This window comes from Lagopus leucura, unplaced genomic scaffold (genome assembly GCF_019238085.1).
Source record: "Lagopus leucura isolate 7727_CA_CO unplaced genomic scaffold, USGS_WTPT01 Super-Scaffold_100040, whole genome shotgun sequence".
Lineage (NCBI taxonomy): Eukaryota > Metazoa > Chordata > Aves > Galliformes > Phasianidae > Lagopus > Lagopus leucura.
In genome coordinates, this window is record NW_024962289.1 from 1,732,337 (window position 1) to 1,758,210 (window position 25,874).

The 25,874-nt window shown below is 46.8% G+C and overlaps 1 protein-coding gene across 1 annotated transcript; it reads left to right on the forward strand.

Annotated features, from left to right (window-relative positions):
- The first annotated feature begins 6,160 nt into the window (after positions 1-6,160).
- UTS2R (urotensin 2 receptor) lies at positions 6,161-10,460 on the forward strand. The gene is made up of 2 exons (XM_042883888.1): positions 6,161-6,318; positions 8,746-10,460. The coding sequence occupies exon 2, from the start codon at positions 8,890-8,892 to the stop codon at positions 10,036-10,038; it is 1,149 nt and encodes a 382-aa protein (XP_042739822.1). The 5' UTR covers positions 6,161-6,318; positions 8,746-8,889; the 3' UTR covers positions 10,039-10,460.
- Positions 10,461-25,874: the final 15,414 nt, after the last annotated feature.

Here is a 25,874-nt window from a genome sequence, read left to right on the forward strand (position 1 = left end):
GATTTCTGACTGCTCAAAGAACAATTGTATTTTAAATAGGTCATGAGAACAGTGCTGGCAACCCGGGAGGAGCTGGACTGTGGGCTAGCGAGAAATCATGGGGTGTTGGGAGTTGGACTGAGAAAGCACTGACCCATTATTATAGGATATCTCGAGTTGGAAGGGACCCATAAGGATCATCAAATCCAACTTAACAGTGTGAGGCAGGACCCAAAACCTGAGGGCAGCACAGGAGACAGTGCAGGTGTAGCTGTAACAGCCGCCCTTGGCCACGAGAGCTCCATCACGCAGCCAGAAATCACATCCCACATCACCCTGATGGGAACAGGGAAGCAACGTGCTCCAGCTCTGCGGGCACAGAAGGGCACTTCAACCTCCTCTGAGCTCTGCATGGAGTTCTGCATGGAGTGGTTTTGTTTGAATCCTTTTTCTATGGTGGTGTTTGCATACTCTGGCATCTATGCTCTGAAAAACAAGGGATGTGCAAGGGATGCTTCTCTCTTGGACTCAGCCACAGAGCAGCTGTGGTTCTGACATCACAGCCCAAACCTGAGAACACAGCCCCCTCCAGCCGTGCACAGCCCCCAGCAGCACATTTCGGAGGCGGTTCCCCAGCCCATAAGGGAACACAGTGTCTCGAACAATAAACATTTCACAATGCCCCCAAATGTGCCATTAAAGGACAATTAAAATGTTCTGAAGGCACCAGGACACTTAATGCAGCAGTTTGGCAGTGGCAGTTTCGCAATGACTTTTTTGCTGTTGCTGTCCTAAGATTTCCCATGATATGGTGCAGCTGGGCTCAGCCCACACTGGGAAATCAGGAGAGATAAGTGCAGCAGTGAGGCCATCCAGGAAGGATGCTGTCATCAAGCACGCAGAGGTGAGCTGAGGTGAGAGTTATGCAGCATCAATGGATGCAACGGAGCAGAAATGCATTGCTGAGGGTGCAGCCAGGCAAAATTCCCCCTGCAGAACTTCACTTCAGCTCTGGTCAGTGCTGGGGGCCGTCCTCAGCTATCCCGTCCCCAAGTCCCCAGTGCCTTGGGTTTGCTGCCTCCATTAAGCAGAGTGTTACACTGGATCAAATCATGGCAGAGAAAAATATTTCAAAGCAATATACACACTCTCCAAGAGTGAAACCAGGCATCTTCCTTTTGCTTTCTGCCTGGGAATTATCTCCATCACCAATGGTACATTTCCAGGAAAACTTCCCTCTGGTGTAAAATGCCTGTGGCTAAATAAATGCCACATCCTTCTCACCAAAATGATAACAGAATAAACATGATAGCCCTTCCTGTTGCTGTGTCAGCAGTCACACAGCCACCTCCTTGGTGCTCTGCTGGGTCCATCTCTACCACACATACCCCATTTCAGCAACACACCATAACCCATATTAAGGGACTGTCTCACTTTCATGGTGACACAAATGCTTTCTGCCCTCAGGAAAATCTCCCCAAATCCTTTCTAGTTCCCAGCTATGAGGAGTGGGGCTGAGAAATGTGGACCAGCACCCAGGAGGGAGCAGGGTGGTGGAGGAAGGAAAAGGACACCTGAAAATGCAGAAGCCAACCCAAAGCAGCAGTGCCAACAGCACGGCCAGCAGGCTGGGACTGGGAGGTGCTGGGCAAGATACAAGTGGTGGTGAACAATGGGAAGAAACTTGTTTTTAACATAACATCAGGTTTTGATCCACAGAAGGGCTTTCTCTGAGCACGGCTGACCTCATCAGGGTTTTTCTAGTGATTCCTTCGAGGATTTCCAGAATGCTATTGCAGTTGTTTCCTAATCTTGAGTGCATTCAAGCAAAGAGAATAAAGATTCCATGTTCTCCTACCCCAGTGACTCTCAAAATGCTGTTACAATGATGATCAGATTATAACTGGTGCAGAGAGACATGTGAACTGTACGGAGCCCAAACCCTGTTCTGTGCTGCAGAGGTTCTCCCTGAGCTGCTGTGCTCTCCCTGCCTGCCCCACGCACCCACCCTCTGTGCAGCTCTGATGAAAAAGCTTAACGAGACTGCCAAGTAAATGACACACGAGCCACACTGCGCAGTGCAAAAGGCTGTCAGAAAAGCTACCAGCTCCTTTCCAGAAGTGGCAGCCAGCAATGAGCACTGCCAAAATTGCTGTAACCCTGCTGAAACAGCTTCAGCGCTGCTAAAACCTCTCCAAGAAGTGACTGAAGCTGACCAGCCTACAACTTTGCATGGGCTGTCACAGCAGGATCCATCCCTCCCACCGCAGACAGCAGCGTCTGGCCAGGGACACGCTTGGCTGAGACAATCCACAAGCAGCTGTATTAATTACTGATGTGAGATAATAATAAAAAAAAAACAACACCGCTAGTGGTAGAAAATTTCCTCTAGTGGTATAAAATGCATGCAACCTTATCTCTGTGCTCCGCGTGTCCTGGGTACTTTGTCTTCCTCACAAATCTCAGATCCAGGACGCAGGCAGTTACATGAGAGTTTCTAACAGCGGCAGAAGAGCAAAGAAATGGGAAAAAATACAAAAGGTGGAACCAAGTGAGTTACAGTGCATGCATGTAGCTGGAATCAGTTAGGGGGAGATCCCAGAAAGCAGTGCTGGAACTGGTGAAAATCACAGTGCTTGGTATGTCCGTGTGGGCTGCATGTGTAGATACAATGACGGGCAAACATACTTGGCAAAGCAGATTGACAAGGTTAAATATATTGCAAATAGGTTCTTGTTTCCTTTCATACAAGGACTCTTGGTATTATTATCATAAACAAGTACATCAGACATTTGTGAATCATTGAATCATTAAGGTTGAAAAGACCAAAAAGATCATTGAGTCCAGCCGTCAACCCATCACCACCATACCACTAAGCCACGTCACTCAATGCAACATCCACCCTTTTCTTGAACACCTCCACTGATTGTGACTCCACCACCTCCCTGTGCAGCTGGGCCATGTATCACCACATGGGACAAGCATTACCTGCAAAACACCACATCTCTACTTTGCCCCACTGCTGGCAGAAGGTTTTATGTCCAGACATTACCAAGTCCCCATCACACACAGCTTCCTCAAACACAGGGACCTGAGGCTTGAGGGAAAACCCACACTGTGGGGAGCAGCCCATGGCCATGTTGTTCTGGGGAGCACTGCAGCCTGGTGTACCCCGTAATGCTCCCCTGTGGGCAGAGGGCAGCTTGCAGCACCCCACGGCAAGCAAGACCTCACAGCAGTCCTAAAGCTGTAACTGCTGTGTGAGAACATAGGTGATCTGTGAGATCTTAAAGAGACACCCAGTAGCAAAGGGGTCCTGGGCTGATGGAGCTTAGAGGTGAATGCTCTCCCTGAGCAATGCAGCTCTGAACACGACGTCTGTGTAAGGGATCCTGGATGAGTGCAAACAAATCAGTGATTGCAGCCCCCGGAGTCTCACTTTCATGCAGAGCTGCCAAGAGCAAAGCAATACTGACTCTGAAAGCACAACTGAAGTTTCACGTTGCAAAAAAAAAAAAAAACCAACAATGAAAACCAGGAAGAAAGGAGACCAAAATGCCAAAAAATTCAGTGAAGTCTCAAATGAGACACTGAAAGAACTCAAATGCGTTGGCTAATTTTGAGTGGCTCTTTCACTGGTGGGCACGGACAGGAAGACTGAAAAAAGCTGTTTGGAGCTCAGCTGGGAATGTGAACATCACATTTACATGTGTCCCAGCCTGTATGAGTGGGATTTAGACGCAGAGGGATTTAAATGCAGCAAGAAGGGGCTATAAGAAAGGAAGGGACAGACTCTTTAGCAAGGTCTGTTGTGACAGGACAAGGGGAAATGGTTTGAAAGTAAAAAGGGGGGGATTAAAACTGAGTATAAGGAAGACATTTTTTACACCACGGGCAGTGAGGCAGTGGCAAAGGTTGCCCAGAGAGGCGGTGGTGCCCCATCCCTGCAGACAGCCAAGGTCAGGGGATGGGCTGTGAGCACTGATGGAGCTGTGGGTGCTCCTGCTCAGGGCAGGAGATGAGATCAGGTGGGCTTTAGGGTCCCTTCCAACTGAAACCATTCTGTAATTCTATGATTACAAGAGATGCAAGTCCAGTTCGGTCAGATTTGAACCAGTAACAAAAGAGAATCAAATTCAGACATCACTGACATAAGCTTTTATGTTGAAGATGAAAATGGATAATTTTTTCCTTGTTATTATTAGAATAATGACAACTACTACCACTGCAGTCATTTTCGAAGGCCCTATGCAGAACTTGAGCCCTGTGACAGAGGATGCTGTCTGAATGGTTAAACAGACCTGGTCCATATCTCAGAGAGCTGCTACCTCTGTCTGATATTTGCTCTGCAGTTCCTTGCTGTGTTACCAATCCCACTGGCTGGGACTCCTGCCTATAGCTCTAAAAACATCTCACAAATGTGAAAAACCTTGAAACTCAATGCACCGGAAGATGAGAGGACGCAACGATCTCTGTTTTACAAATGAGAAAAAGAAGAGGAAGAGGAGAAGCAAAACTCTGATCACAAACAGCCCTCTGAGCCAGGGCTGTGAACCTGACACCAGCACGTTGCTCTCAAACTGCTCTCCAGGCACCTCCTCTGATGACTCCAACAGCACTCAGATGCTTTCCAGCACTGGGGAGCTCTGGTTGCTCTAATGGCAGCCCTGGGGGCACTGATGTTTCTGATAAACCAGTACACCACTGTGATGTTTTAGCGAAGATTTGAACACCAAGAAGAACCTCCAGGTTGGAAATAACAGATCCAGGGGAAAGATGGGTTGGCCAGAAGCTTTCCCCATTGCATTCCCCTCTCTTCTGCCTGGTCAGTAATCACCCAATAGTCACCCTGATGACAGAGGAATGCCTCATGAATTATCTTTACACCAAAGATTTTCTAGGAGAGAGTAACTAAGTACAAAGTTAGAGCAAACCTTCAGAGCAAAACTCCCTTATATTGGGCTGTTTCGGGTGAGGATTTAGGGCTCAGACAGCCCTCGTAAGACTCTCTAGTGTGAAATGTATTTTCACTGCAAACTCAAGTCTCCCCACAAAGATTTGCTCCAAACCCAAGTACTCACGAGGTGTAAAGGCCTGGATTTCAGAGAGGCTCAGCACCCTTCCCAGACGCCACCACTGTCACCTGGGCACTCTCCCAGATCAGATTCATGCTACAAGAAGCCAAGAACTTGGACACGAGATGCACCGAAAGCACCCAGACTGCAAAGTGTAAAAGGCATACAGGTACCAGAGGGGGTCAGAGGAAGAAATGGCTCTCAGTTTCCAATGCACAATGGGCACAGTGGGCACGTCCCACAGCTGCATCCAGCAGCAACCATCCTGGGAGAGGTGGCAGCTCCTCATGTCCCATACAGAAAGCAGTTCCCTGCGATTCACGGGGCTAAATCAGGGAACCAGGAGGAAGAGCAATCCTGTGGTATGCAGGCAGCCAACCCGATATTCAACTGCTAGCAAAATAATCCCCAGCTCAGCTTCAGCATTCCACAACTCCAGCCCCTTCCTTGCACTGCAGTTTTTGAGGTGTTTGGTGGATCTTGCTCAGTCTTCACCTTCCTTGAGGACTGCTGGAGAAAGGCAAGGAGCCTTAAACCACCTGGACAGCATTTGTTCTTGCCAGCCTGACATGTCTCAGGCACTGTTGTGCGTGATACCACCGCGTGGATTCATTTGTGAATACACCGTCCAACCCAAATAAACTTTGGCTTCGTTTTGGAATTGATCTCTGAACAGAGGAGCTTGGCTGTTTCCGTGGGCAGCAGACCCTCCTGCAGGATTTTAACCCTCCCCAGCCCAGCTGCTCTGCACAGGCACACCGGCTTTGCTCATGCAGGGTCAGATGCTTGTGTCCTTCTGTGCAAGGTGAGGAGGAGCGGAGCAGCTCTTTGTGTCCCCAGCCTTGCAACAAACAGCACCGACACCTCGCATCCCCCATGTGGGGGGAGAAATCTCAGCAAGCCCCAGCTATCCAAATGCTGCTGCTTTAAAAAGGCTCTGCTGGCTGCAGTCAAAGCCACGCTATGCCTAACGTCACCAAGTAACAGAAATAGCAGGCGTGAGTGAAGGGAGGAGAATGAGAGTATTAAGAGCGCACAGATTTCAAACATACTTGGAGAGGCAGCACGCTCCCTTCCTGCCACTGCCTTTCCAGATGCGACAGAGCACGGGGATCTGTTGCTGTCTTCCCATGAAGAAGGATTCTCTCTCTCCTTTCTATTTTATTTTTTTTAATTTTCTTTTTAAGTTTCAGCTTTAAGACTACTAGATACGCTTTTGCTTTGTTTCTTGTAGGAAATTTCATCTGCCGGATTTAAAAGCAAGGTTTGAGCAGGAGGAATTCCTTTATCTGTGTAGCTACTGGAACGTGCATGGTACCTCTGTGTGCTGATAACATAGAAGAAAATGCAGGAATGGCTGAGAAAATTGCTTAGACCGTAAGGTGCTTTGAATGGCTGCTTGGGATAATGAGCTCTTTATTGTGTGTGTCTGCATGTGTGCAAGTGTATGCATGCACGTACGAGTGCAGCAATGGCAGTGACTTTAAAGCGATGCAAGGTTTCCCCAATTTGCTTAATTTTCCTCCTGTAGGAGTGAGGATTTGCCTAGCTGTGGGCTCTGCCTGCAGCCAGCTGGAGTGTCTGAACTGAATTAGTGCTGTAGTGATTTTATGAATGAAGTGAAATGCAGGCTCAGAGGATGAGCAGAGCGAGCAGGCACGGTGCGGGAGCTCTCCCCAGCAGGAGCTGGCACATCAGGGACCTATGCAGATGAGCACAAACCTGCTACAAGTGCCCAGAGCACGAAGTAAGGCAGCTGCAAGAGGCCAGTGCTTAGGTCATGGAAACGTGCACCTGAAAACAAGCTAAAATGAATCCAACCGCATCCAAGAGCTGCGGATGACTGGTGCTGGGTTCAGCTGGAGCATCCCATGCAGAGCCCTTCACTTCCAACCAAGCATGCTGGTGACCGTGTGGCAGAGCTCCCTAGCATCTGTGCCTCCTTCTTTTGCTGCCAGCACAGATTGTGCATGAGCACTGATGAAGCAGACAATGAGGGGGCAGCTGGTGCATGGACTGGCTGGCTGCACACACCTGAAGCCAAGCAGGAGGGAATGGCACAGCAGTGTGAAGGACTGGGGTTTGCTGGCTCTCAGAAGGCTGGGATGTTGGTGAAACTGACAGAGACTACCTCAGAGAAGCAGCTTCCCAAAGGATAACTGAGCACTGCCTGACCGTGCTTCTTCTCTTCCCTTCCTCTTATCTGCACCCAAGGCATGTGGGCAGGAGACAGGCTCTACGTACTGCTGTTTTCCCTTTTTTGCACCCCTCTCCCAACTGTTAAGCAAGAAGAAATCTCTCTGTGCTGGACCGTCCTCTTTTCTGTAGAATTATTTCATGACATCTCCACAGTAGCCATTGCCTAGTAATGGGATGAGGAGAAAATCATACAAGACACGAAGAGGATGAACACTGCCCATCCTCAAGTGTTACAGTGGTCACTGGTGGGGGATGTCTGTGAACCATGGGCAGCTGGAGGAGGGCCCACGCCTCCAAGGAGCAAGCAGGATGAAGAGCAAAGGAGTTGGAGTGGATGCAGAGGCAAAGGGACACCAAACTCACTTGGAACAGCTGGAGAAGTTTGCAAATTCCCCTGACAAAACAACCCCAGCCTGCCCCAGGGAGCAGGCAGAGGGATGGCTTTGCCTGCAGAGCTCTGCAAGGACAAGGCAGTCCAACAGCTCCTCTGTCCATTTGCTTGGAAAAAAAAATGCAAATCTGAGCTGTGTAAAATTCATAGCACAAATGTTTCTGTGTGCAGTGACCTTTAGGTCGATGCAGACTTCTCATATGCCTTAAAATCCTGCCATTTCAGGTAATTCTGGTGCTTTTCTCAAGCAGCTTTGATCTCCCTTTGCCTACGCCCAGAGCCAATACAAACTCAAAGCAGCACAGTCATGATTTGAACAGTGCTGGGCTTAAGCTAGCCAAATGCTCCCACATGCAAAGAGTGTCTGCCTTCCTGCAGCACTGCATGGGGCTGTTCAGGCACATCCACAAACTGGACTGTCCAAAACAGGGCACTGTGCATGGGCACACAGACATCTGTGGGCTCATACTTACAGAGCATGTGAAAAGAACTGTACTTACACACGTAAAACTCACAGTGCAACCCACAACTTGCACTGCAGATGGAAAATGCCTTTCTTCTCCATCACTTAACAATTTGAAACTGCAGGTCACAACAGAGCAGAAGCTCCTCATTCAAGAAAAGCTGTTCTGTGAAAGCACTGCAGAAATACTAGACTTTGAGTTCACTGTATGAAATAGACAACAATCTAGCTGCAAATGGTAAATACAAAGTTTGCCTTCCCTTTTTTGGAACTTGGACTCCTTCGTGCTCAGAGCTTAGCAAAGAGCTTATCAGCAATTGTGTTGATGAGTGATAAGTTGTCACTATGAACGCAGGGATGTTTTTTTCCCCAGCCCCAAACTAACTTTAAGGATTGCAACAAACGGTTTCCAAAGGTCCACACAATCTCTTTTTCTCCTTTCCAAGCACACTGCAAAATGGCATTCCTCAAAGCTGTGTTCTTGTAACAATGGCATGGGCCTTGCAGGAGTGGCCTCAGTGCAGAAAACTTTTGGTACATGCAGACAGTAAAGGCTCAGTGACAGGTAACTTCTGAATGACAGCCTGTGTTGCTCTGGCAGATTTCTAATTTGCTGATTTCTGATGTCTTTCTTCTAGTGGAGAATGCAGACCTTCCTTACACGAGACCTCGCTAAAAAATGGTTCGCCATCTTCCTTCGGTCGCATTTCTAAAGACAGAAAGAAGAGCTTCTGAAAAACCCGTGGCATGAACAGACCCTCAGGCATCACAAGGCCAGGAGGATGTCCCTGACTGACGAGCTGGAGAGCCACTTCTCTGCAACCCCCTACATGGTGACAGACACGAATGAGAGCAGCCTATTCCGAATCAGACCCAATGCCTCTGTCAATGCCACTGGGGAAGGTGCACCAACTGCTGGTTCCATGGAAGACATGATTGCCATCTGCACCATTGGGACAATCCTGTCCCTGATGTGTGTGATTGGGGTGACAGGCAACGTCTACACCTTGCTGGTGATGTGCCATTACTTGCGGTCGTCTGCCTCCATGTACATTTACATCATTAACCTCGCGCTGGCAGACCTGCTCTACCTTCTCACCATCCCTTTTATTGTTGGGACTTACTTCATCCAGAAGTGGTACTTTGGGGACGTTGGCTGTCGCATCCTGTTCAGCCTGGACTTTCTCACTATGCACGCCAGCATCTTCACTCTCACAGTCATGAGCACGGAACGCTACTTTGCTGTGCTGAAGCCCCTGGACACAGTGAAGAGGTCCAAGAGCTACCGAAAGGCCATCGCTGTTGTCATCTGGCTGGTGTCACTGCTGCTCACCCTCCCGATGCTCATCATGATCCAGCTGGTGCAAAGGGACAACAAAAGCATCTGCCTTCCCACCTGGAGCAAGCTGTCCTACAAAGTCTATCTCACCATCCTTTTTGGTACCAGCATCGTGGGCCCAGGGGTGATCATCGGTTACCTCTACATCCGATTAGCAAAGATTTACTGGGTGTCACAAACAGCATCCTTCAAGCAGACCAAGCGGCTGCCAAATCAAAAGGTGCTCTATTTGATCTTCACCATAGTGCTGGTGTTCTGGGCTTGCTTCTTGCCTTTCTGGATATGGCAACTCCTCTTCCAGTATTATGAATCCTTCACGTTATCCCCCAAGGTGATGAAGAACATTAATTATCTGACAACCTGCCTGACCTACAGCAACAGCTGTATCAACCCCTTCCTCTACACCCTGCTCACCAAAAACTACCGGGAGTACCTGAAGAACAGACAGCGAACCCTCAGCAGCAGCAGTGGGTACTTCCAAAGGAGGAATCGATTTCAGAGGATTTCAGGGAGATCCATGTCCACAAGCAGTCAGCACTGCACAGAGACGTACGTTCTTGCTCACGCTCCTTTGGGAAACAGCAGTGCCTGAAGGTAAAAAGCATCTCCACGAACGATCAATATTGATTTCAATGTTGCTGTGATTTAAAGTGTGCGTTGTAAAGGCAAAGTCTCAGCAGCTCCATGATGTGCACACATTTAGTTCAGAGGCTGTGCTATATTCTGTTTTCATTTCCTCCAGTGCCTGCTGCTGATTTGATGCTAACAACATTCAGCTGAACATCTCTAAACGGTCTTTCGCTTTTCATCTTTATATTTTATAGTGTGTGTCTCCTCAAGTAGCCATCAGTAATGAAAACCTGTTATAGGGCCAAGTTTTTTAATAGTATCAGCTGTCTCACAGAGTTTAGAATTATGTTATCTCATGAATGGCTGTCATTTGTTCTTTTTAAAGCAGTGATGCTAGATTGGTACTTGTATGAGAGCTGAAAGTGATGAAATAAAGACAAAGCAGCTGACACTTGTGACATGCAATCCAGTTTGAATCGGCGTGGAACTGGACAGTTTGGATGAGGAATGTCCAGGGCTGTTTGTCCTGGTTTTGGTCACATTCATGTTTATTCTGCTCTCTCACACATGCATTGGGCTCACTCCTCCACTCATGGCTGTAGCACAGCAGCAGCACACTGTTATCAAGACAAGCTTCCCATGACAGTGAAAGTCAGGGGACACTCAGCATCCCTAACACACCGACCCCAAACACAAGCACCCGTGGAAGGAGCATCATCCACCCCAGACAAACTCTTCCTTTCCCAGTATATCTGTCTTTTTCTCTTCCCCAAGGATCAGGAGCCTCAGCTTTTGTTCTTCTCAGGGCACCCACTAACAAACTTCAATACTGAGGGACCAGAGCTCTGTCACTGGGTCTGAAGAGGAAGGACAGAGGGAGAGGTGGGGGCTGTGAGCTGTAGTGGGCAGAGCTGCGCTAACAGAAGTCTCTCATAACCTCAGTTATAAAAGTGCAAGTTCCCTATTGCCAAGATCACTTGCTTTGTTCACAGAAGATGGCTTTGATTTACTATAAGATGTGAATGCAGCCCTGCCTACACCAAGAACACTTTAACTTTCAGCAGTGACAAAACATCATTAGTACAGATGTTCCCTCTGTGATGTTTGGTGCTGCCAGCACCCACACAGCACTGCTCTCCCACATTAGTCATTACCTTATTAGCAAGGACAAAATGCAATATGCAATATGCAATATGCAATGCACAACCCTAACCAAACTATGGGATTAGATGCAGATTAATGCTCAGGAGCAAATTCAGAACCGCAGTGCCATCCTCCAGTGTGCAACAAACTGCTTTTGCTTATACAGGAACTGAATTTAGTCTTTAACTTAAGTTTAGGGAAAGCTCCCATGAGTTGAGTACTAGAAAGCAGAGTGCATCTTTTCTAAAATCAAAGAGTGAGAAACAGAGGATATTTCAGCTCACCCAGCATTACACATCAATAATGGTGATGCAGAGCAGTTACCAAAAGCTGCAGGAACAGATCTGTCACCAGAGTCAATCAGCCAACCCTTTGCCCCCAGCAGGACTGCTCTGACTGACTTCTCCAAGCCCACCACAACCAAAGCATCCCAAAGGAAACATTTGCAACAAGTCTGCCATTGCTCCATATCTCAGCCAACACCCTAAAAGCAGCAGGAGCAGAGCCCCATTGGAGGTCCTGCTGTGCCCTGGGACACAGCCTCACCAGAGGACACCAATCCCATCCCCAGTGCTCATTCAAGCCCTGAGCTGTGCCCTCAGCTGGGGCTGGCTTGCCAAACCAGCACCACAAAAGCAAGAGAAAGGAAGACACCCACAAGTCAGGGAATGATTGCAGGTGATGTTCCCATTGACACTGGCTCCCCTTTGAAAGATGAGATGTTTCATTCAAGCCTTTCAATTTCCACCCCGGGCTGTTCTTTTCATTTTATTCTGTTCCTCCTTCAAACACTCACATCCATCACCACTCAGTGCAGGCAACAATAAGGAATAGCATTCCAAGTTTGCAGGTAAAGGCAATGCTCTGACAATTCACAAGTAAGCTCTGCATCCCCTGCTAATGTGATGCACCAGCATCACCCAGACACCAAACAGTCTTGTCCCTAAAACCAAAAGATCTCTGAGTATAAGAGGTTGAACACATGCAATAAGTGAAGTCTGAAGGAGGAATTGCCTTCTCCATGAGGCAGATAAATTGCTTGGTTAATGACAGCCATAAAATAATTATTTCTCCTTGCAGAAGACTATTACCAATCGCAGCACCAAGAGCTAATCTTCACCTCATCTTTATATAAACAACCCATAGCAATTTGAAACGATGCGTGTGCACCCGCACCCTGCCTGCTCTCTGCTTCTTCACTGGTTGCAACCTGACATCCTGATGTCTCCCACCTCCAAACCCCAAGAGCACTACTCCGTGCCCACCAGCTGAACTGCAGCCACCAAAGGTCAAAATTCTTTTTTTATTTTTGGTCTGTTTAAGCTAGGATGAATTTAGAACCGCCTCGAGACTGCAGGAAAATCCAGCTGTGAGCAAACCATAGCATCGCATCCATAGGGCAGTGCCTGCAGTGTTGTGAAAGGTCGGTACCCACTCTGGTGGCTGAAACAGGCAGGAGCTGCAGCTGGGCCCAGAGCGGCTCTCAGCTGGGCGCTGCCTTCGCCAGAAAGGGATGACGTGTGCGTACTGAATTGTCTCCTTTCAGCCTTTAGGAGGCAAAGCAGCACAATTTCTCACTTCAGGTTGAGGTTTTCACTCCCCTGATTGCTTACGTTTAATGTTGAAACACCTCCTCTTTGTTTTGTCCAAACCACTGTATTCTTACACAAATCCCATAGGCAGCCATGCCCAGTGCCACTGTCCATCCATCCAAACACTGTTTGCATCCCAGTGCTCCTAATTTGCACTCAACGGTACTGATTTAGGCGTATTAAAAATGTGGTGGAATCAAAATAATTGAGGTGAGAGCACAACAGCAGACAACAAATTGCTCTGCAATAATAGAGATGCATATCTGAAAGCAAGATCCAAAAGGAGAGACACAGCAAATTGGGAGAAGGAGAAATGAGCAGATTTGATGCTGATTCCAGGCTTCCCAGTGCAGGAAAACTGAGAGGCAAACGTTGAAGAAAAAAATCAGACATGGTTGCATGGATGGGAAGCAGCAGATAAATCCATTGCTGATATTAAGAAAGAAACTCATATGAGGAAAGTGATATTTTTATGCCCACTGATAGACCCTTTCCTAACTTTTATTGCTCAGGAACATGCTGGAGCTGGAATAGGCAGCAGTTATGTGTTCAGTAGCAATGCAAGAAGCAAACAACTGTGCTAAAAGACATCAAGAGCAAAAATTCTTTAGTCCATCCCAGCTACTTCTCTCTTAAAACATACATTTCCCTTCATTTATCACTCCTCATGATACTGCAGCACATCAGGCTGTCACATGCTGTCACCAAAACGGCTTCACTTCCTGCAGCCTGTGCTGCAAGGAGCCCAAAATGCTGCAGGACAACACATCACCCAGTGGGTGACACTCACCAGCCGAATTCCCCATGCAGTTTTGCCCCCAGGATGCAGCAATTGGCTCATGCAGTAGATGCAATAACCATGTTAAGATTAAGCTAAGTGCTTGGCTTTATTCAACTTTCCCAGGAACAAATTCCCCATCACCATAACCACTGTTAGAGATCAGAGGGCCCGGCAGTCAAAGAACTCAGAGAGATTTATATGCAAGCTGAAGGCTCACTTCTAAATCCAGTCTTCCCAAATGTTTATCATCTGGAAAGCCATCTGTCTGCCAGTAGAGCTCATGCTTTTGCCACAGGAGAAAGTGCAAATATCACAAATTTGGTTTCAAGGAGCAAAACGCTCCAGCATTCAACATTTTAACTGTCATTAGATTTAATTACATGACAAGTAGCTGCCATAACTAGCTTAAAGCTTTCTATAAGGATGACAAAATAATGCTGTAACAGCAAATATATACAAAATCAGTGAAAGCAGCTGCTTCAATAATAGAGGTGCCCAAAGCAGAACAGTGTTCAAGGTGCAGCCTCACCAGTGCCCATACAGAGCGATGATCACCTCCTGCTCTGCTGGCTGCACTATTGCTGGTACAAGCCAGGATGCCGTTGGCCTTCTTGGCCACCTGGGCACACAGCAGGTTCATGGTCAGATAAGCATCAACCAACACTCCCAGATCCTTTTCCTCCATGCAGCTTTCCAACCACTCTGCCCCAAGCCTGCAGCGATGCCTGCAGCTGTTGTGATCAAAATGCAGGACCCAGCATTTGGTCTTGTTGATGCTCACCCCATTGGCCTCAGCCCAGCTATCCAGCCTTCCTATCCTCGTGCAGATCAGCACTTCCTCCCAGCCTGCCGTCATCTTGCAGGAGAGTGGCAGCAGGCAGCTACGTGCTTTGGGAACCAAACCAGCCAAGGTTGCCTTTTGCAAGGAATTCTGATTGCTTTCAATTATTGACTCCACTGCACAAATCTGAACACACGTGGGCAGCAGCAGCAGCGTGGCTCCAGCTTTTCCTGTGTTTGCATTTATTTGAAATGCTAAGGGAAACACATGCAGCCAACCTCCTCCTGATTACTTGTTTAGTTTATGGTTTATTGCTCAAAAGAGAGTATAACACCATTAATTCATTAACCGCTAGCATTACACAAACAGAATTGCTGCACCCAAAATAGTGATGCGAGTCAGTGAGTCACTGGTGCTGTGTGATATCTTTGGAGGGAAATTTGGATTCTGTTTCCAGAAGGAGGGATGGAGACACCTCAGCACTGAGGACAACCAGGGCAGAGGCAAGGAGCTGCCCCAGCTGCCCACTGGGGAGAACTCTCTGGGGGTCACACTACAGACAATGCAAAATACACCATAAGATGGAATTTCCAAAGCGTTTCTGTCCTTGAAGCATCTGAAAATGCTACTCTTCCTCCTCTCAGCACCCTGTGCTGAACCTCCCTGTGCTCCCAGCCTTCTCCATGGCCAGTTTTCAGTACATCAGCTTTGACCATCTGGCTTTGCTGAGACATTGCTGCGTCCCCAGCTTTTTTTGACGGATCAAAAATAATAAAAAGCAGTTTCCCATTTAGCAATCCCTCATTAATCAGTGCTAGTTGGCAGGCTGATTACAATTTAGTTCAGCTAATTAAAGAAGAAAACATCTTTATAAGAAGCTAAGACTTGAATCATTGTCTGCTGTCTAAAAATTCTTCCTTCCTTTGAAACATATGTCAGAAAAAGAGCTGTCTTTGTGCCAGCCTGCAACAGAAAGCCCCTAATACTGCCACACTTCTGCACCATAGCAAGGAGGGAGCTTCCATTTACGCCATAAATAGATGGAGTTAGATACTAAGCAACCTCTAAGACAAAACAAAGGCATGAAGGCACCGCATTGCAGGATCAGCCACAGATTTTGGACATTCAGTGTTCACGCTGACTCCAGTGCTGTTGCTTTTTCCAGTTACCCTCACCCAGGGAGGCTTGCTAAGCCCAACCCATCTGTGTAGCTGCTATGCAAGGTAAAGCTAAGATGAAAAATCTAACAAATGTATGATGTGCTCAACAACCACAGACCTAAAAGTTTCCTTTCTCCTATACCACCTGGAACACAAGACGATTATAATACTTATTTGAGAAGAGAAATCCCTACGCCTTGATGCATGGGTTTGGAGTGCCTAAGAATTACCTTGGATGTTCTGAGAAACACAGATACCTGCTTTAGATATTTTTCTTGGGGGGGAAAAGCTCCTCTAAGGCTTGGTAGTGAAAAGGAAATACTCAGCCTATATTTCCACATCATTCCTAGAGGCAAGAGGTGGTTCCTCTACCTTCCCCACAGCAGGACATTCTACAGAACAGAAGGGAGCAATAGGGTTTTACTGAAGACACCTGGCTGAACTTCAATGAATCTCTGCTGAGCTGGCTCCAACACCGAATTTTCATGCAAAACCAGACTAGCTGCTCTGTATTTCTGTGTTTAAGGCTCTTATCTCTGAGTTGCCCTTCCTTCCCCTCAACCTTCCTCTGTCTTACATATTTAAGGTGAAAAGTCCCCAGGGCACTGTGTACCATTTACAAAGCACATGTAGATGCTCAGCAGAGTGAGGTCACAAAGATGACCAATGTCTTCAAAAGCAGCTGTGATACAAGCAATGGATTTCTGCTGCTAAGGTTAAGAATAAAAGTGCTTACTACAGAGAGACGGTAGCTACAGGGCTTTAATCCTGCACAGAGCTGGTGTTGTGGGGTCAGGTTCACATGGAGATGATACACAGCATCTTGCTCTTGAGCAAGAAAGTGGCAGGAGATGGCCCTGCAGCAGCAGAGATCTTGCCAGAGATAGCATCATACAGATGCCTCTGAAGTCATTGCACCAAATGTCCTTTCTTTTTCCTTCCAACCAATAATAAGGCTACATTTCTGCCCTGCTGTGGAAAGAACAAATACCTCTGAAAATCTGCTGATGCTGTGGAAGAGCTGCATTGGGATATTCAGGGCTTCTCTGTCTGGTCAGGCAAATCCATCAGTACCAAGTGAAAACCTTGCCCAACTGGATTAGCTATCACTGCATATCTCAGCTAAAGAAAGCAGGCTAATGCTAGATGACCTAAGAGTTAGTTAAACGTGGATGTTTCTCTTAAGAGACACGAGTTGAATTCTCAGCTTCAGGAGCATGAAGCAACCACTGCACTACCCAGCACTGCTCTACCACCCATAGCCAGTCCAAGCCTACAAGCTTCACCTGAAGATCAGCTTTGAAACACTGAGAAACTGCCTTATGTAGAGTTTCTCCATACAAGCCCGCAAGGATCCAGACATGCCACAGTTCAGCAAACTTTAGAAACATCAGACCACAGCAAACCTCCCTGCACTACTGTGAGACAGAGGGGTGAGAGCAAAGGGCTTCTTCAGCTTTGGATTGCAGATTTTGCCAGCCAGGGATGGAAAATGGCTGTGGATATCTCTCCTCAGAGTTAGCAAACTCCTGCAGAAGGGAATGCATCTCAAACTGCCCAGCTCTAACAGTGCTGGGGTGTCCCTCTGCCTGTCCTGCAAGTAGATGAGCTCCCATCCCATGTCTGGGCCTTGAACAAGGATCATAGTATTTGCTTTCCTTACTGAAGTCTCTTGAGGCTAACACGAGAAACGACAGCACAGTTTACGGGATACTCTTTGCTCTTTGGACCTTCTTTTTAGCATAAACTAACACACCATTCTATGCCTTCTTTCTTCCTGAGTTAAGAAGAGAGAGGATCTGCCAGACCAGTTGGGAGAGAGAATAACTTACACTGGGGTCCAAGCAGGGAGACTTGAGAGATCTGCCAAAGCTTGGCATGATGCAAAGCAGCTGCAGCACTGAGAGATTCAGCGTTTCCTCGCTGCAGGAAGGGTGAGCTTAAGGAGAAACCTTCCCCTGGGAGCCAAGCTGAAATGTGAGCACTGCTCAGCACAGAGGCAGGACAACGCTGAGTTATCCTTGGATGTCTCCCCAGGGCTGAAGGGATGTTTATAAGGGCACTTTTTTAAGGAAAGAAAAACACACCCAAGCTGAGTTAAATGGCAGATGTTTCTTTAGGCCGAGTTTTGGCGTGGGATGCAGAACAGGATTGTTCTGGCATCACCAGAGGCGGCACTTTTGTGGAGCATCTCTGTCTCCATTTATTTATTTTTGGAGGTCTTTATGAATGTGCAGCTCCCCTGGGGGCTGCGTGGCACAGGGTGGAAGGGTCTCACACTGCCTACAGATGGGGGAACTGAAAACTGTCTACAGCAGAATAACCATGTAGGGGGTGCACGTCAGAGAGCACATGCACATGGCTGTATCAACACAAAAGCATTTGGAAGAGCTACTGCATCATTCTTCTTTGCATGACAGAGACAGTACGTGGAGTTCAGTGCGTGCACTTGGCCAGGAGAATGAGCAAAGGACAGCATTCCTTCCAGCCTGCCCCAGGCAGCTTTGTTTAACATTCCTAGTGGATCAGCAGCAACGATAACAGAGTCAAATTTCCATCCTGGCAAAATCAAATGCAGGCTTGGTGTAAGGGGTCACAGAGAGAGAACCAGGAGCTCTTCATAAAGGAATTTTTTAAGACTTTCACAGCTACAGAGATCTGTATCACAGCTGCTTACCATCACCCCCACTGCCTCGAAGCATCTCCTGCTGCAAGGTGCCAAACCAGCTCAGCAAAGCCAGGGGAATAGATGAGCTTTGAAACAACAGCACCTAAAACCCCCACAGGGAGGAACAATTTGTCCTTCACCATTCCTGTCACAGAAAGCTAAATTGAACTACAGTGAATTTCTATGATTTCTGCATCTGTTACGGTGAAAAAAACTCAACAGGAGCAACATATCCAATGTGCCATTATAACTGGCAAACCCAGCTTAACACATTGCACAGAGCAAGCAGGGAACAAAGGCAAGGGTCTGCGTGTGAAAGGGTGGAGAAAGCATCATTTACAAGCCCTTTACTATCGCTGTCATTGCAGGAACATGCAAACAGATGTGAATATTGCCCAGATCCAACATGGACCAGAAATTTGGTCCATTAACACAAGGGTGAGGCTCTAATCCAGCCTTCTTACAGTCCACGTTATAGGGCTTGTCTGTTCTCTCTCCTGGGATGGACTTGCCCTTCTGTAGGGGGTAGACCTGAAGGAGAACGCTGGCACAGTGCAATCACAGCATCATGCCAGATCCTTCCATTTGATTCCTAAGTTTGGAGATAACACAGAAAACTTGGCTTGTTCTGAAGTCCATTCTAGCAAGAACAGCATGCATCCTCTGTAACTAGCAAAGCCTGAATACCATTAGTAAGTACCTGACAGCAACAGAAAAATCAGTATAATTGACACCGTACGGTGTGTGGTTTTTCTACAGGAAATTGTACCCAGCCACAATAGAAGAGCTTGATATAGCTCCGTAGCTCAATGCACCAGAAACTACAGTAAATCACTGTTATTTGAAGTATAATAAATATGGGACCAATTTAAAGGCCACCACAGATGGTGCCAAGCATCCCACTGATCTCAATAGGCTTTGGATTAACCCCCGTAGGACTGAGCCTTCCTGCTGCCTCCGCTCCTTGCCTATGTTCTGCAGCACACGGGTGCATCTCCCAGAGCCCTGCTCATTCCTGCAGAATGAATGCTGCCTACCTATGCAAAATGTGAGACAGGGAAAGCAGGAGACAACACGGGGAGGGAGAAGGTCCTTTATTTCCTCCCTCAACTACTGGTGATTTCTGTGACATCCCCATGGCATTCAGCACATCAGCAATTAAAGAAGCTATTACAGAGAAATAGCAGATGTACATGGGTGGGAAAGACTTAAAATAAGCACTTTTATATCAATTATTAGATAACGATGTTGTATCTGAAGCTCCTTAAGTAATGGCACATTACCAGCTGGCAGGTCTGATGGGGTGCTTGCTCTGCTTGCATGGGAGCACAGCCATGTGTGCTTTATTTCATAGCATGCATTTCCATGAAGATTCTCATTTCCCCTCCAAGCAGTCTGAAAACAAGGAAAGCTGTCTGCCCAATTATACACCCACCTCCTTCATCCTCCTGCTCCCCAGGGCTAGAGTTCAAGCAGAAATGCTTACTACATCCTCCAAGTGCTGCTGGCTTTGCAGTCTCACACACATTCAGTTATTTCCCTAATTCCTGGTGCCTTACTCTTCCCATCAAATCATCGTATTTAATGGCATAAGATGGCTTTGAGAGTCTAACAAAAAGATCTACCCATGCTTAAGATGTGGAAGCCCATCCAGAGTTAGAGACATACATTCTAGCAATACAGACATTGCTGCGGATCAACCTCTACTTTTACAGCCTACGAAATAACACCAAGGCTATTTCAGCAAAGTCCATGAAAGAAAGAAATATTTCCTTATGCTGTGTATACATGAAGAGCGACCTTCAAAACTGTCCCCAATGAGCCACATCTCTGAAACGGCTTTAAGCTGCTGCATTGAGCCCACACAGCCAGCAGCAGCACTGGGCTAGAGATGCAGGAGGTGAAGTCCTTGCTGCCAGCAGGGACAACCTGACCCCAGGACTGTGGGACGAGGAAAGCATCCAGGTCCTGTTCCTCCTGATGCCTGAGGAGGAACAAATGACCACTGCAAGGCTTGGCATCTAGAGACAGAAATGCTTTGGCTTGTGGTGCTACTACAATGAGAACAGATTAAGTAAGCAGATGTGCAGAAAGGAAGATGATATCAATCAGGCAATAAAGGAATCTGAATCCTTCCCTGGAGGAACGGAGTATCATCGGCACTAATTTTTTAACTAGGAGTCATCCTGGAATGTCAAGTTTTATGGAAATGTTACCTTGGCATTTACCTCAGGCCTTTTCAGAAGAGTTTGGTAGATCAAAGTTTCTCTCAAATTGACTCTTTTCCTCCTTATAAAGTCAGCATCCTTGGTTACTTTCCACCTGAGACAGAGCAAGGAATGAGATCCATGCAGAGCACAAGGAGAGGGCTGGGGCAGCACCGAGGGTGGGAGAAACCCAAACAGCACCCACTTTGCAGAGGGCTCTTGGACCTGTGCTCTGATCTCCCAGGAGCCCTCCAATTTGTTCCAGGTTTTTGTTCTCTCTTTTTTTCTATTTTGTTTTCCCCTGAATGACCATAAGTCTCCAGTGGGACTGCATTTTCTTTTAATCCAATCAACAGCAACAGTAGTGGCTTCTGTGCTGCAAAAAGCAGAGCGAAAAAGCAGACAGCGGTGGGAGAAACAAAACACAGACAGCCCAGTGCCAGCACTGAGATCATACTGAAGAGAGATTTGAAAGAATTTAGTGGCTTGGTATCATTTACTTCCAGAAGCAGCAGCCATCCAAAGCACTCAGGCATGATGCACACTCAGGAATTCTGGTCTCTATGTGCTCAAGTAGAACAAACTGTGTTTTGCATCTCTCTCTGTCCCTTCTCCTCAAACTGCACAGAGAGGGGTGGACTCAAGCATCCTAGACTTCAGAGTCCACTGGCATTACAGCAATGTAAAGGTCTTCCTTATTGATGGCTCTCAAGACTGAAAATCTCAATCCATGTGAGGTGAGCTGAATTGAGGGGCAGGACTCCGGGGGATAGCACCAAGTGTGACAGTCCTGTCTCCCTGCAGAGGCTCAGAAGACCTGCAGACACATTGCAGGGCTGGAGCCAGGTTCCCTGTGGACAATCAGGATTGGACTGCGCCCTGCTTCCATCTCCAGTGCCATTTCCCAGCCCCAAACCAGTGACAGGAGCCACCGGGAGCCCTTCTGATGGCAGCAGGACCGCATGCTGCAGGAGCTGGCATTGCCTTCCTCCAGCAGCAGAGCTATGTTAGCAAGCTCCATCACCTCCAGGGGAACACATGAATTTTCAGCATCAGGTGAGACCGGGGATGCTGGAAGAAAGCATCCTGTGGTATCAGCAAGAGTCCTGCTGCTCCTGTTGTTTCACTGCTGTGCTGGCCTGCCATCCATGTTATTCTCTGCAGGTGAGAGCTGACAGCAGGCAAACAATTCTGTGATTCTGTGAATCACATCCTGCTTCCGCACCACCCAGCAGTAAGAGAATCAAATCATTTACTGCTAATCATTGCTAATTATTTGCCTGACAGACTTCACATTCAAAAATCCTTTCTTTCCAAATGCTTTAAATGATATTTTTTTAAAAAAATCAGTTCCATAACATGGTTTGCTATTGAGCCATTCTCTTTTTTTCTGCATAGGAAGCCCTCTAATAAGTGTCAAACTGGAAGCAGAGAGGACAGTCTGCTTGTAGAAGAGATCGAGGCTCTCCAGCTTCCTGGCTTGATCTTAAACCCCTCTTGAAGTTGGGGGGAGCATTTGAATCCAGTCCCAGGTGACCACTGGCAAATGTTCAGAAGAATATCTGAGTTGGAGCAACAAAGCAGGAGCAGTTCAGATGAGCTCCCAGTTGCTTCTTCTCAGCACCATCTCTTCTGGTGGTCTGAGATGTCTCTCCACCTCTACACCTCTGTTCACACTCTCACTGCTCTCCAGTACTGTAATTTTATATATATATATATAGAGTGCATAATACATTTGTTGTTTCATATATCTTTAAAAGTAAAATCAAACTTTAGAACAGAAAAAAAACCCAACCCTGTCCAGGCTACTTTGGTGTATGCCTGAGAAATCCAGCATCTTCACGCTTGAAAAAGAAGAGCACAACATGTCATGAATTTTAAACCACAGAAATAACTTTGAAGCTGATCGCTCAAGTTCAGAAAGGAGTCTTCTGCCTCCAGGCTGGAGAAAGCCATTTCCTCCCATTGCTTCTGTCCACCCAGCCCCCATCCAGAGAGATAGGGACTCCTCCAGAGCCCAGCACTGATCAGCTGCAATGCAGCACTGGGGAATAGTATGGGAAAGTAATGAAAGCTGTCATAGCAGCAAATGAAAGCCACAAGGGACTGTCTTCGCTGCAGCCTGAAAGTCCCAGGGCTACAACAGAAGTCCTCCAGCTTAAATTAAAGCGTCATGGCAGTAAAAAGGCTTTAAATGAGTCTAGGTAGAGAAGTAGATCTTATTCTAAACCTCCTCAACTCAACTTCCCCATTGTTACAATAACAAATTAAGCCCATAGGAGCAGAACAAAGAGCTCTGTACAAAGCATATGCACTGCATGCAAGCTGGCACAGCAGTTCTGCAGGCACACTCCTCCTGTCAGACTTCCCACCAGTACCACTCATGTCCTGGTCTGGTGCCATGGGTTGAGAACAGGGAAATTGCTGCCATTGTGATCTGAAGGAGAACAGAGGAAAAGCTTATGGCTAAGACAAAAGCCATGAATGAGGGTATCCTGCAGAAGCCTTTGGCAGGATGACAGGGACCCATATTCTGTGTCCACCCCAGCGAAACCCAGACATCAGCCATCCTAAACTAATTCCCTCTTCACCTCACTCTGTGTTCATACTCGACTTAAAAAGCAAACACTGCATAATGTTAACGACTGCAGATAAGAGTTGAGACAACAACAGATACAGCCTGAAGTGTCTGATGAGTGGAAGAAAGATGCTTCTGTGAAACACAGCTGAGCCAGTGCTTCTGATACTCCAGCTATCATAAGAACCTCACGCCACTTTTCAGTACAAGTAGCAGACGTACATGTACATGCCAATTTACCATCCATCCAGAGGCAACTATATTCCTTTATCAAGCACTTAATAAAGAACAGAGTACTTTTTCCAAGTAATCTTAAGTACACAAGTACTTGTGGATGCCGCGTCCCTGGAGGTGTTCAAAGCCACATTGGATGGGGCCCTGGACAGCCTGGTCTGGTATTAAATGGGGAGGTTGGTGGCCCTGTATGTTGCAGGGGGTTGGAGATTCATGATCCTTGAGGTCACTTCCAACCCTGGCCATTCTATGATTCTGTAAAACATTCTGTAAAACAGGCACTATGAAACAAAAGCCAACAAACTCATTAGGCTATTGGCACAGTGCACTTGCTCCACCCATAACACTTCTTTCCCCTCAATTAATGAGTATGGGGATGAGAAAAGGACAGACATGGAACAGTTCACTGCCACCACCATGGAGACAGCAGTCACCTTCATGCTCTGGGCAACTGATGTATTAATGGCACGTCAGGAGGAACAGGCTCAAAGAATTCAGACAATGGCAACAGCTCTCACTTACCATAAGTCTGAGTGAGAAATCATCCACAGTGATGCTATTAACTGGATCCCAAATCCAATTCTCCATCTTAAGACATGGCTTTTTTTGCAAACAGAAGAGGTATATGAGAACAAAAGTGGTGTAATACAACTACCAGCAATGGAAGAGTGGTTGTAGCCACATCATAGTGAAGCAGACAATTCACTCAGTGGGTTCATTTCAAGTAGGTATTATCTATTTACAACAAGTAACCTGTGCAACCTATTGTAGGGAACCTGCTTCAGCAGCAGGGTTGGACTTAATCTCTTGAGGTCCCTTCCAACCTCTGCAATTCTGTGACTTCCTCATAGCACACCTCATCTAAAGAGCCTCATTGTTGTGGAGATTCAGTATGTACCCTGATTTTTTCACTCTGTTTGGACTGGACACCAGCATTAGATGGCAGTGCTATTGGTCCCAGATTGTATGAAGCACTCTTCAGTCCTTAATTTCTCATGAAAATCTTCAAAGATATATTGACATGTTTCCTTCCTGCAAGTGATCTCTCACTTCAGCTCTTCCCAAAGGCATTCCTGCCAGCAAATGCATTAGCTCAAGTATTCGGGGATTTGACCACAAGGAGGATCACAAAAACCAGCAGAAGTCAACGCAACATTTAATTTGACAAATATTTACCAAAAAAAAAAAAAAAAAAAAAAGGTTCCCAGTCTCAGTGGCAGACATCACACAGTAATTACGCGCCTTGCATCCGTGTCTAATTTAGAAAGCCTGCACGGAAGGGAAATGTCAGAGTGCTTTTGGGGAAAACAAAATTTACCTCGCAGAAAATCAAAGTCATGCAAGCAGGCAGCCAAATTCCAGCACAGCTCACGGATGGGCTTTGCCAGCTGTAAGCTTCAGAACACTGTGCTTCTAAGCATCAACTTGTTAGTAAGTCACCGGGAGCAGTGAGAAGGGGAAGCATGGCGGTCTGTGAAAGGCTCTGGTTTTGGGGAGCTCACAGGTGGCAGTGAGAAATTTTTCAATGGGCACTTTGAGAAAACTGCTTCATGTAATTATAGAGATTTGTGTCTCTTACAGTGCCAGGATGCTCATTGTTCTCCTGGATCCCTCAGCAGAGGGGATTTAAGGGAAGCAAAACATGATTTCCTCCTTGGATGAAGGCTGGATGATCACACCCACGAGGTAAATTAGGAAATCAGTGTTTGGTTGGGTGAGAATAAAGCAACCAGGCTCTTGATGGAGATGGACACTGCAGCAAGAGTCTCCCTACAGCCAACCACCCCGGAATGCAGGAAAAGCATGGAGCTGGCAACCCACAACCATGAACCTCATTATAGTAGGCAACGAGTCTGCCAAGGCTTCTCATTAACAGTGCACAGTTATGTGGTTAGTCTGCTATGATTTTCATGGCTTGAATGTATTAAATGCAGTGTGTTGAGGTCTCGTTTAGGAGCAGGGTGTCTGGAGCAAATGTCTACAGTTGTAAATGGCAAGAGTCCCAGGCACGGCCACAAATACCCCCAGCACTGCATAAAATTACATTTATCATACAGTCAGCACCCCTACTGAGATTTCAGTCAAATATATGAAAAACAGATGCCAAAGTCCACCTATGTTACTGAGCACACACACAGGGCAGAAAGAATGAATCCGTGGAGGTGTAAATGAAGGACTTTTAAAAGCAGACCTCTCACTCTATCAGGACTATCACAGACCATCGTGCCACCTTGTGCCACTAGCTCCCAAAGTTTCCTCCTAAGTGTACAATGATTTTTTAAAAAGCTCTGACTTCTGATATGCCCTGTTGGAAAATGCCATCTTTATTTAAGATATATATATGCATACATAGACATGCACATATATATATGTACACGTGTACTTATATATATACATATGTACACACATATTAATAAAATTTCAAGCCTCTAAGATTGCACACATGGAATTAAGAACAATTTGAATGTAATGCCCACACCCAGCCAAGGCAGCATGGGATGGGAACCTTTGCTCCGACTGCAGGAAGGAGACTGGAAAGGCTTCACATCAGCACACTGGTACGGTTTCTCTAACTGGAAATGTTCCTTCTGTTATTCTGAACAATTTGTCCACACTTGATGGCATAAGCTGCTTTAGAAATTACAGCCCTGGAATGTAGAACAGGGCAGGCTGGCTGCTTGCCCTGGCTTTTCCTTGCAATCCGTTTGCCAAAG